At 39.4% G+C, this 13,037-nt stretch overlaps 1 protein-coding gene across 5 annotated transcripts; it reads left to right on the plus strand.

Annotated features, from left to right (window-relative positions):
- Positions 1–218: 218 nt before the first annotated feature.
- LOC120034489 (transmembrane protein 106B-like) lies at positions 219–8,055 on the plus strand. Of its 5 annotated transcripts, none has more exons than XM_038981073.1 (7): positions 219–333; positions 1,492–1,702; positions 2,438–2,591; positions 2,738–2,878; positions 2,986–3,029; positions 6,386–6,439; positions 6,882–8,055. In XM_038981073.1, exons 2-7 carry the CDS (start codon positions 1,494–1,496, stop codon positions 6,997–6,999), a joined length of 720 nt encoding a protein of 239 aa, XP_038837001.1. In that variant the 5' UTR covers positions 219–333; positions 1,492–1,493; the 3' UTR covers positions 7,000–8,055. The 5 variants fall into 5 exon arrangements, with proteins under 5 accessions (XP_038837001.1, XP_038837000.1, XP_038836999.1 ...); XM_038981072.1 differs by having other exon boundaries at positions 237–333; positions 1,489–1,702; XM_038981071.1 differs by having other exon boundaries at positions 313–337; positions 1,489–1,702.
- The last annotated feature ends 4,982 nt before the right edge of the window (positions 8,056–13,037 follow it).

A 13,037-nucleotide genomic window follows, 5' to 3' on the forward strand; every position in this document is an offset into this window, starting at 1 on the left:
GTGCAGTGTAAATAATAATTGTACCCTCTAAACCACTGAAATATTTTCCATAACTAAAAATATTGTATTTGCAGCTGTTTGAAGCTGGTGTACAAAACTGAAAGTAAAAGACTCGAAAATAAAACGTAATCACGGGAAGCATAAAAATAGAACACATCTACCGCTTCTTAGACTTCCTTTCAATGAAAATTCCTTTCAATGAAAAAACTCATCTTTGTGAGTTTGGTCCGGTTCCCCAAAAAGTTACATATAGCCGCTTTAATTCTTTCCTGTAGGTGGCTCAAAATTACGCTGCGTCACCCTCATCTGGATAGGACATTGCTCCACTGCTCAGTGAGTATGTGACCAACATAAAAAGAATATTAGACCATTTTCACGACTGCTGTGAGGCATATTGTGTGGAGTTAGATTACAGATAATCTTGTTGACGGCGCCGTCTTTATAAATCGTAACACCCCATAAACAAGGCAAGTAAACACAGTGAAATAAATTGTTTTCTTCAGGGGTGGCAGAGAAACGAAACTCGTCACAAGACTTGTATGCGGAGTGTTATAAAAGCGTAGTCAAATTTCTGTTTAGATTAAAACTAACGTTCGCCATCGGTTATTTGCTAAATTGTCTTAATTCACATAAGATGTTGTTTGATGTATGGACAATGCCGACTTCGATCTAATTGGTTCATACTTATGGTGTCTGCGAAGTTAGACATCGTCTAATTGTATGCATTTAAAATAATCTCCATTGTGAAATCCACCAAGACAGCAAAGCACATACATACATAAAATATAATCCTTTGTCGTCACAAATATCAAATAGTAAAGTATCATTATATTGATGTGAAGCAACTAACATTATAGGAAACACTTGCGTTAAAGAGGGATTCAAAGTATATTGAAAGCAGATGCTTCCATACAGGTGTGGTTCCTGAATCAATTGAGCAATTAACATCCCATCATGCTTAGGGTCATATATAAAATCCCCAGTTGCCTATTATTTTGGCTAGAAGAAGGGAGCTCAGTGACTTTGAAAGAGGGGTCTCAAAGGAGTGCACGCTTAACTATACTGGTCCCCACAAGAATTGTAAACAAACAAAAATTTGCCCAACTGGGGACTATTTGCAGGTCACCACAAATAAAAAGGTTATTTCTAGGGGGGGTTGAGGTTAGGGAAAATAGGATTTTGAATGGGAGTCAAATGTTTCGCTGTGTGTGTGTGCCTCAGTAACCAAATCTCAACACAATTGAACACTTATGGGAGATTCTGGAGCAGCGTTTTCCACCACCATCAACAGAACACCAAATTTTGACATTTCTTGTGAAAGAATGGTGTCGCATCCCTCCAGTAGAGTTCCATACACTTGTAGAATCTATACCAAGGAGCATTGAATCTGTTCTAGCGGTTCGTAGTGGCCCAACGCCCTGTTAAGACACCTGATGTTGGTGTTTCCATTATTTTGGCAGTTACCTATATATATGACTGTCTCTTTAGCAGGCATGGGAGCTGGTTCCAGTCAACCCAGTGAGAATGATGAGCAGGCCATCGTACCCCAGCAGGACAGGAGGAAGACCTCTAACAGGAGACACTCTGAGGAAACACTGGACTGCCCAACCTGCCAGGGCACAGGCCGCATCCCACGAGGTCAGGAGAGCAAATTGGTGGCAGTGATCCCCTGCTCCGATCAGAGGCTGAAACCACGACACACGTACGACCATGTTGAGATTTACAGCAACAATTGTTTTATTCCCCACATGCAGCATTTTAGAAGGTCTTTTAAGTCTATGGTGTGTAGATATGTTCATTGTGTGTGCAAAGTAATATTGTGTTCCGTGAGTGGGCATCTGTATCAAGGTGTGTTTTGTGTATACTGCATGAAAACACTTGTGGTATGTTAAAATGGCCAATGCAATGCAGCCATTTTTTCCCAAATCATTTCTGGGTAACAATGAATTAACTTACTGTAATAGATTTCCATTAACAAGCTTTTTAGCTAAACTTTCTCTAGCAATGTGGTCGTATGCCACGTTCACATGCTAGTCGGAACTCCCGATTTGCTGATTCCTTGAACGCAGCACGTGTATAACAACCAGTTAGCAAGTTGTACATTTTAGAGTTTTCTAGTTCCGACTAGCAGTTGAATGCAGCATGACTGGAGAGAGGAAAACTAGCTGTTATTTGCAGAGATTTGGAGCTTTTTGTTATTGGTCTACTAACCGCATAGTGATGTCACCATGGAAATCTAAAACTCCTGCCCATGCAAACTTGCTGATTAGAAGATCCTGTGTAGATTACATTTTCTACCAGCAAAAAAAAGCACACTTTTACAGTGTAAATTTCATCAGCTGTTGTACAATATGATATTAAACAAAGAAAAAAAACATATTGACTGCACTGGGCCTTCAATCAATACTCAACTTATACATATCATGTCTCCTTACAGGAAGTTGTATGTCACTGTGTCGGTGACGCTGTGCCTACTGGTCAGCTCGCTGGTCCTCTTCTTCTTGTTTCCTCGCAGTGTCATCCTCTCACCCGGGGCTGTCGAGTCTGTCTATGTTTACTTCACCCCGACCACTGTCCAAATGAACATCACGGTGAGACCTCATTGGCCTTATTCATATACCACACAGTCGGTTTCTATCTGGGCTATGCCATAAAACTATTGGTCTCTTCCTCTGCATCACTGGAGTGTGTTTTTGGAGGTGAATGTAATAATCACCTTGTCTCTCTCCCATCACAGAACATCCTGAATATTACCAATGACAACTTTTTTACAGTTCAGGCCTACAACTTGACAGTGCAGGCTCTTTTTGATAAAACGGTTGTGGGCAAGGCTGATATGAAAAATGTCACCACCGTCAAACCACTCACGGACAAAACGGTGAGCACCTCCCCTCATTACCAACTGCTATACTGCAGAGATGTTAGCTTCTAAAAGCCTCTAAATATTGTTACTTGACTCACTAACGCTCTTATTTCCCCTGACAGTTTGCCTTTGAGATTCCTGTCACGCTAGTGGAGGAGGGTCTGAAGTAAGTACAAGTATAACCTTGGTTAAATTATGGCTGGTGCTGAATCTTCCATCGCGTCAGTAGTGAGACATAAAGCTGCTTTTGTGGCTGTTTGGTTATACAAAGTGCCATGGTAAAACACTTACAATATAGTGACGCAGTCCTTTTAATTTAGTTGTGCTGTAAAGTTAAGCTTATTTTGATTGTGTCATGTTGTAATGTAACTCATTCGCTGTAAATGTGAGAATTTATTTTGTGTGCTCTACAGACGGTTATTCTCTTCCTTTTTCTTGGCTAGCTTTGAATAATGTATAAAGACAAAGAAACTGTAAATGTTTTTTTTTTGTATTTAGAGCAAGTTTGAGGCATGACTATCAAATGTTTGAACAGATATTAAGTATTTGTCTACAAAAGTACATAAACTAGCATAACCTGCTTAGCTGGGAGCACTGGCAGGCGCAATCCATCTCCCTTTTTTTTAATGTGTTGCAGGCTAATTGTCACTAGCAGTAGCAATTCCTATTCACAAAATGAAAGGGCCTCTGGACTGAAAGTAGTCAAAAGCATTCCCACTGGGCACACCATGTCATTTCAACTTGGTTACAATTTGGTTAACATGTTGATCAATGAGATTACAACCTATATTCACCCACTCAAAAAGACAGCCAAAAGTTAGATGAATTTCCAATGTGTTATCACTATGTTTTCAACCAAATTCCAATGGAAAAACAATTAGATTTTTGATTGTCGTCGTCACTCCAAATGTCTATCACTGTGCTTTCAACCATTTTAAAAGCCCAGCAAAGTTCAAATGGGAAGGTAATGTCATATTTTGTTTATTGATAAAACAGATTGTTTTCACTGCACATCTTTTAAAAGCAGAACCAAATGGCCTAGATTGCAGTTGAGATTACATTAAAAGTATATGGTGCAATTGATATTCTGCACAGATTACAGAAATTGTGAAGATCTCCACAGACCTGTGAGGACCTATGCATGCTTTTTGAACATGCAGACTTTTATATGGTTACATAAGAAATGTATAGTTACAGTATCCTCAATGTGGCCTTGGATATGTTACTCATTTTAGGGTTGAATGTTACATTCTCTTGTAAGATTGCCTTAACTTTAAGCTATTTACTGTATTACAAAAGTAATATTGAATTGTTTGGTTGACAACGCAACCAAATATCAACATTTTAAAGGAGAAGTATGGGTAACTGCCAAAATAAAGGAAACACCAACCTAAAGCGTCTTAATAGGGTGTTGGGCCAGAACAGCTTCAATGCACCTTGGCATAGATTCTACAAGTGTCTGAAACTCTATGGGAATGCGACACCATTCTTCCATGAGAAATTCCATAATTTGGTGTGTTGTTGTTGGAAAACGCAGTCTCAGGTGCACTCCAGAATCTCCCATGAGTGTTTTAATTGGGTTGAGATCTGCTTACTGATATGGCCATGGCATATGGTTCCCCTCGTTTTCATGCGCATCAAACCATACAGTGACCACTCGTGCCCTGTGGATGGGGGACTTGTTATCCTATTGGGCGTAGCCAAAATAGTGGCCTGCCAAGCATTTTTATACATGACCATTAGCATGATGGGAATGTTAATTGCTTAATTCACTCCGGATCAGGTGCTTCCACCTGTGTGGAAGCACCTGCTTTCAATATTATTTTTATCCCTTGTTTACGCACGTGTTTCCTTTATTTTGGCAGTTACCTGGATCTACTGCTTGGCTAGTTCCATCTAAGCCACTGGCTTAGTCCCATAGAGTACCACAGTATGCGTCATAATACCCATAAAACTTAGCAGTCAAGCAAGGAAATGGTTCCAATCGTTTCCCCAACATTCATTTTTCCCATAGGGGATTTTAGAAACACTTCAAATAAGGGCTGTGTTTCGTATAGGCTTACCCTGGCATGATCTTTTTGATAACCGTGTAGTCTCTAGGACTAGGTGACATATCAATATATTCGCCTGTATTTACCCCTAAAAAATGAAACGCTAAGCCACATTAACAGCTAATATCATACAGAACTACAAATGCCATGATGATCTGGATGAGACAGGTAATCCTCGATTTGGCAATCTAAATGTAGCAATTAATATATATGGCAACATTTTTTAAACCTGAATTCTTTTAACTTTCTTGTGCAAGTTTTAAATTGACGCTACTTGTTAGCAAAGGTTTCAACTAGAGATGACACGCAGGGAATTGTAGTTTTGCATGATGTCTACTTTGATGCTAATTAGTGTTTTCGAATCTGAGTAAATAGAGAATATATTGATAAAAGTCACCTTGTCCGAGAGATTTACATGGTTACAAAATGTCACGCCAGGGTAAGCCTACACGAGATGTTTGAAGAAGGTTTTAATCATCTGCTTGGATAGTTCCATCTGTGCAACTGTCTTAGTCTGGTTTTAATTCCAGTTTGTGTACAAATGAACAATGTTGTATTTATGAAGCCATCTCAACCAAAAATCAAAATGAAAGAATACGATTAAATTAAACTTTCAATGCACTTTAAATAAAGTTTGATTTTATTTAGTCCTTTAAGATGGAGATGTAAATCCAACACACATTATACATTTGGAATTAAATCCAGACTAAGTCATTGGCACAGATGGAACTATCAAGCAGAAGGTGCATCTCCTCATTAAATTTGAAGTCAACCAGAGCTTGAAACACTAGGCCTATTGTATTGTCTATTTTTAGGTTAATTCTGGGTTGAATTTAAACAACTGTTGATGACTTTGCAAATGCGATATAGGACTAAATAGCATCATTGATGATAAGTGCTAAAGTATGATCACATTTTAATTTACTCTGTTAAACCTACCCTTTGCAATGACTTTGATAGCAACAGTGAATTTATTTAGTTTTAAAGTGGAGATCTCTCAATAATAATAATAGTCATGATAGCACATTGGTAATAGTCAATGATAAATCTCATAGCTAAGCTGGGCTGGGCTTGGTTAAAACCCTGGATGGGAGACTCAAGGGTAGCTGTAGATGGATGAATTCTTCAGTAGGAGGTGCTGCCCAGCCTATTGTTTTTTTTTCTGATTGTGGATATAACATTGAGTTCTGATGTTGTTTTAAAGGTACAAATTCAACATTTTATACAATGTTTCAAATGTGGTTACCATGATGACATCCATAATCCTGTGGTTGAAATTTCACCCTCAAAACAACAGTTGATGACTTTTTTTCAAATCAATGTATTTTCCATAGATTTCACGTCACAATACGTTGTCAAATTACGTTGAAACAGCACTAATTCAACAGCCCAGTGGGTTGTTTTTGAAATCATATCTTTCATAAGGAAATCCTGAAGGTATTCATTATTTTCTCCTATTTATTCTTCCCAGCAATTACTGCAAGAAATCTACAATCAAGATCCACACGTTATTTGTCCATCTTCAGTGAGTATGTGCCCAGTCAGTCAGTATGGGTAAAACACCCCCCAAAATGTAGCTTTGCTCCCACAGATTATCCATTTTAGATTCTATTAACATTTTATAATGCATACATTGAACAATGATCCTATTGAAACTGGGAAGAAATGTATACCATAATAGTTCATAGTTAATGACTAAACCTAGTAAACCAATGGGGTCAGAGACTAACCTATGTATTTCTTATTAGTGGTTAAACTCTGAGGATGGGATATAAAAGGGCTGCATTGCTTGTTAACATGGCCCAGTTTTTACAGTGATGGCTCAAGGGAGAGTTTATTTCATGGTTACGGTTAGGAAACCTTAATAGCTGGCTGACCTAAATCTGGTACAATTACATAAATGATCATTACATTTGATAAATAATAGATGAGAAATTGTATAATCTGTAACCATCCTCCTCCCTCAGGATGTCAATGACTGTCTACTACCTGGCCCACTTTGAGCAGCTTTCCTTGGACACGTATGAATACATCGACTGTGGGTCTAACACCACAACACCCCACATCATCAACCCTACACCCTGAGAACAGGGGCTCCATTAGGGGCGGGATGACAAGGGTGAGGGGAAGACTGAGGAGCAGGCCAGGAGGTGAACTGTGTGGTCAAAAGCCATAGTTAATGCAAATGTTCCCTCAAGTTATGGGGAAGAAGGAAATAACACAAATGTGGAGTTTGAAATTAAAATTAAAGCTCTGAAATGTTCTGTTTGTTGTTTTTATGCACCTCTGTAGCACTTGTTTTATAAGTAGGGTCATCGCTGTGAAATTTTACTTTTTTGCCACTACATCCTACTGAAGCCTACTCTGTTTTGTCTTCAAAGAAACTGAAAGACTTGAGTGGAATACAAATTTGCACAAATTTTTGAGAGAGTAATTTAATTTAGATGTTATATTTTTGCATAATTTCCTATAAAACAGATTGTCGGTGCACTTCTACAAACAAGTAAATTACTTTTGTATGTGTGTTAATTGGGTAAAGTAGGTAAAACCATTTAAGTATTCTTAAAGTTATGCATACAACTATGTAGTATTGATCACATAATGACTGGTAGACTATTTAGAACTTTTCTATGGAATCACATGGAAATTACAGTTCTGTCTTTGATTTGTACTCTAATGGGATTGACTACTGCCCACACATTTCTATGTTAAACCATAATCTCTAATTGTATGCTAATTCTATCAGCTATAACAAGATCTGGATATTAATTCACCTATCGTTTTTGTGTCACTGAAATGAGATTATTAGTGAGGGGAAAAATGGTTGTTTGGAATCCACATGGACTAGTAGTGTCACCACGGGTATTTTTGGAATGGGGAAGCTAACTAATTTACTCCCTTGTGTTCTTCCACTACAGCAAAATCATGGCAATGTTTCTTATGCCCTGTTCAAATACTCTTAATATTTACTTCCTCTATTCTTTGGGTTAAGGGTTTTAGTGCATTGTTTCCACCTTTGTCAGACCAGTGAAAAACATTCTATGCATTTTAAAGGATTCAATACTGTATTCTATTTTCTCAGGATTTGTGATTCCATGTTCCTTGTTTGGTCACATAATTAAAGGATGTTGTATATTGAAATGGCCACTAAGTGGTGCTGAAGTTGCATAGAAAAAGTTTCCTTGATGACAGTTGGGTCCAGTCCATATGGGTCTTCTTCACCAAAGACTGGATATGGGCTCTTCACCACTGCTGGGAGTACTGTATGGACTGTAAAGTCGAGAAATAAAAACACTCCTATAATCTTATGTACTGTATATCAATAATACATAGCATTATCACGGTGTATCACATGCACTCACCGAGTATCTGTTGTCAATCTTAGCACTGTACTGGAGCTTGTTTTTGCAGTGTGAACATTCATTCACGGCTGGAAGACAAGGAGAAGATAACGGCATGTTAGTGGATACTACGGTCAAGAGAGGAAGTCATCAAAAGTGCTCATAGAGTACTCCAAGACTTTGTACAGATATGTTGTAATCAGTGTTGTTCTGTTACTAAGAACATGTTATCCTTCCTGTCAACTGGTCCAGTTGTCTGAGACTGTAGTTTCACAGTTGATAATTCACCTGCAAAATAGCACAATGCAGGTGGCCATGCCAATGAACTGTACGTGACCCATGTCAATGGGCTGGCAATTACTTCTAGTCCTTTCTCTCCCATGACAGACACTCACTGGGGGTTGCATCCAGTAAGATTGAAACAGGGAAAAGTATTTTTGAAACAGAATATCCTTACCACTACCTGAACTCGTATCCAAGCATTTTCTCCAGTTTGTTTCTACTGAACACAACCCAAGACTTGGCTGCCTGCCACAAACCTCAGGTTTCCAATCCCCATAACTCCTCATCTGTGATATTTGAGCCACTACACAGTAGGAGTGCAGAGCATGGCCCCATATATTATTTAACAGACCCCATTCTAATGAGAGGACGGTAGAGCGTGACACCCTCTGCTATTGTGGAGACTTGGTTTGGCCAGGCTAGAGCCATTAAAATTACCAAACTGTATAGACAGTTGGTTCTATTTTATTCCCGGATACCCACGTGACCGCACATTTTTGTTCAATACCAGCACTAACACCTGCTTCAATTATTGATGTTTAGATCATAAACATCTGTTACGCTTGTGCTGCGGTCCTGTGTTATCCCCAGGACTGGAGTTGGGAAACTTGACTAGTGTAGACCACTCCGATCTGAGCATTCCTCCTAAATGGGAGGTTTTCTGTTTGTGTTGAGGATGTGTGTCCATGTCACCTCTGGGGGATAGGCTGTTGTTGACTCAGTTAATGGAAATCATTGATGTGCCTGCAAGTGAGAAGCTACCAGATTACAGAGATATTCATGAGCCAATAGAAGGCTTTGGAGAGTAAATTGTAATTCCATTGTTCTCAAAGTGTTGGAGTCAACTGGGGATTAATGGCTCTGGTATTGTGGGCTACTTGCTGGACGACACGGCAAAGTCATGTTGGAACATGAGCCCACAGATATAACTCCTTAAACAGAAGCCTCTGGGCATGGAATTGTTTGCTTATGAAATGCGATTACCTTATTTGCCTGAATTACAGTCAGAAGATGGTTGTGGTTGCAGGGTCAGAGATTTACAAATAAGTATGCAAAAGTCCCTTTTCTGAATGGCCTAGTCATGAGACATAACATGAGCATGTCTGGCTTATAATGAATATGGTTTTGTTAGTAGTTTGTCACCCTTTTAGGTACAACAAAAATGGTGCAAATTAAACATTTAGATATTACCTGGCTGCTGAGCTGGTGCGTTAGACTCTGCCAGTGGCTTTGAGCTTGGCTCTGAAGGGTCCTTTGTCATCTGCACAAACAAAAGAGGTACTTGTAAATGCTGTTTACTTGAGGCACCCTGACATGCAGCAGAAACACCAAATGCACCTGAGATATTTTGCATATAACTAGGGGTGTTGTACATTACTTCACAGTTTTGTAAACAGTTGCACACCTCAGACAGGGAGGAGTTCACCCCAAGTGACGGGTCAGTTTTACACCCTCCATTTAGACAGGTGTTAATGGCCTCCAAGTTCTGAATACCTGTCAATGTTGAACATCCAAAATGTGGTGGAGTTGAGATCCTATACAATGATCCCTGCTCTCAATACCAAATTACCACCAGGAACTTGCAAACTTATTTGTAAGTGATAATGGACTGTGTTGCAGCAATTAACTTTGAATGAGAATACAGTAGCACCTTGCTCTGCTGTTTCAAGAGGTGCTTGAATATATAAGCGTAAGCCAATGACATTTAATGCCACCTGATGGTGGGAGTGAGGGATTCGGATGTTTTCCTGAATTTCAAGGCTATTCATTGGCTCTCGGTCAGTGCTGGCACACATGAAACATTCAGCCGAGGCGTAAGGTATGACCAGAGGGACACAACCTTCAAAATGAATAATAGGAAATGAGGTTGACCCCTCACATGGGTGTCGCATGTCCGACTTTGGTTTCCACCTCCGGTGTTAATCAATTATGGAACAAGCCTACTGACGGTAGCCTACCTGCTGCTTGGCCCTGGACATCCTGCGGTCCACCATGGTCTGTCGGCGCCGGGCTTCCCAATGCATAGCAGACATCCTACACCAGCATCTGTGGGAGAGTGGAGCTAACTATCATTAAACCACAGTGCCAGTGCTGTAACCTGATAGACAAACAAGCCCCTATATCACTGTTTCACCAATTCTGATTAATGACAGCCCAACACAATGTCTTGTTTTTGTCTAAATATAATCAGGGGCCACTGATGTTATTCCCTCTCTGTCTCCACACTGCTGCATTAGGTGTTTCAATGAATGTGTATTAAAAAAAAGGCAATAGCTATCCCTGGATAGTAAAAATATAACCTAGAGTAACCACACTAACAGCCAATAATTAAAGAAAATCATGTAAGACAATAAAATGAACCTCTTGATGTACTGGATCTGCTATGTTGATTATTAATCTAGGTTAACCGATTGAAATAAGATATACAATGAGGAATGTAGCAAAATAAAATGATTTGCAAGTACAGCTACTTTAAATATTACATTGACAAGGAAAAACATATCTACCCTGTTAAATTCAGCATGCAAAAGTGACAAAGAATTATTGGATCTTTCACTTACAACAATCCCTGGAGAAAAAAAGCTGTTTTGCCCTCAGAGGCAAGGTGGACTTCAGCAGCCTAAAGCAGGTAGCTAATGATGACGTTGACTACCTCAATTTTCCAGCTTCAAGTGTTTCCCACCTGCCTCGCAAGTTACCTAGCAACTGAACGTTCCCTTGAGTTGGTGGCGTCATAGATAAAGGTAAATAATTACTCACCCCAGTAGTTCACCCTCTGGAGATACAATTCTCACCTGAGGAGTCTGGAAATCTCCAACCCATTTGATCATGTAATATGTACAATGCACGTTTGGTAACTTACCAAATGCATTGTCGTTCTGCAATAGTTTTGCACCTGTGAATCTTTCAGGTGTAAGCGTCACAATATATGGATGTATTTCCCATATTAGTCGGTAGAGAGCGCTACTGTCATGTTTAGTAAAACAGACCCCATTTTTTTAACTACGCAAGTCAGTTAAGAACAAATTCTTATTTACAATGACAGCCTAGGAACAGTGGGTTAACTGCCTTGTTCATGGGCAGAACGACAGATTTTTACCTTGCAGGCTCAGGGTTTTGGTTTCTGGCCCAACGCTCTAACCACTAGGCTACCAGCTCTTTTATACTCATACAGTCTGGAGGCCTTTTTTCTTGCATTCAAATTCCAATTGATCAAAGCTTTTATGTTTTTTAAATCTAAAAAACATAGGCCTATTTGTTTTTCTAGCCTTTTCATACAAAGCAAACACAGTAATTGCCAATGAGAATACATAAGTAGATGCATAGACAGTCTACTTAGAAACATATATTCTGCATGATATATTAAGTGCTAAAAGTTAATTGGTACCCAATTTATCATTTTCCAATTGTTTGTTAAGATAGCAACTGCTCTATAAATGTAGCGCCAATGAATAATTGTCCATTGTATATTGAGGTTGTTCCCTTGTGATAATGACAGTAAAATGTATGTGTTGTGTGTGTACGTAGATCGAGTGAATTTACGATGAGAGAAGAAGCACAGTGTTTTTTATCTGATTTGCTTCACTGGAAAGCTAATTTGTCAGTGATTTGAACATTGACTGTGTTTAATTACTGAGTTCTGCTCCGAGGCAGACCCTTCGGCATGGAATCCTGCTCTGCAGGAAAGATAATTATTGTTGCACATGCTGACACAATTTCTCAATCTCAATTCCCCTGCGAGTTTTCATTTAACTCCCATGTGTGATATCTGCCCTCCATTTGCTGCACTGTGGGTACATCTGATAACCACTCTATTTTCAAATCTGCACACAGTTTTGCATCCTCCCCTCATGACAGGCTACAACCAGCAAGTGTTGTGCTGAGAATAGTAACTAGATTCCTCCCAGATATGCTGATATGATCTGGCTGGTTTCATAACACATGCCCTATGAATACAGGGCACTCCAACTCCAGCGGGTCATTCACTGAAGTGTTATCATGGTGCTGTTCAAGGAAAAGACTACAAAGGCATTAGCATTCAAATTGCCACAGTCGATCCATTGTCCCCTTGCTGCCCCCAACTTTGTTCAGGGCAGAAAGACCTCAAGCGGCACCCCCAACTACTTTATACACATATTTCCATGGTTTTTGCTGGTATACAGTTCTCATGGGCTACTGAACATGACGTCTCATGTCAGAATATGAAATAGGTTACTGTTTAGTGGTTTACGATTATGTATTGATTCAATAAAAAAGGTGAAACAGCCAAGGCAGCCAACCAAGCTAAGCATACCCACATAATCAATATCCTACTTTGTTTATTACTTTAGTTTGACAATTCCAAAAGCAATGGACTGATAACTGTCGATAAGAGCTCAAAAGTTGACCTCTGACCACTTTCCATTTAAAACTCATTGCATTAGGGGGGAGGCTGGGACTGGGAGTGTTTTCGTTACGTCACTCGTGGGGGTTGTGCTCTTCAGTTGCGCTCAGCACCTT

Source organism: Salvelinus namaycush, chromosome 41, assembly GCF_016432855.1.
Source record: "Salvelinus namaycush isolate Seneca chromosome 41, SaNama_1.0, whole genome shotgun sequence".
In the NCBI taxonomy this organism is placed as follows: domain Eukaryota; kingdom Metazoa; phylum Chordata; class Actinopteri; order Salmoniformes; family Salmonidae; genus Salvelinus; species Salvelinus namaycush.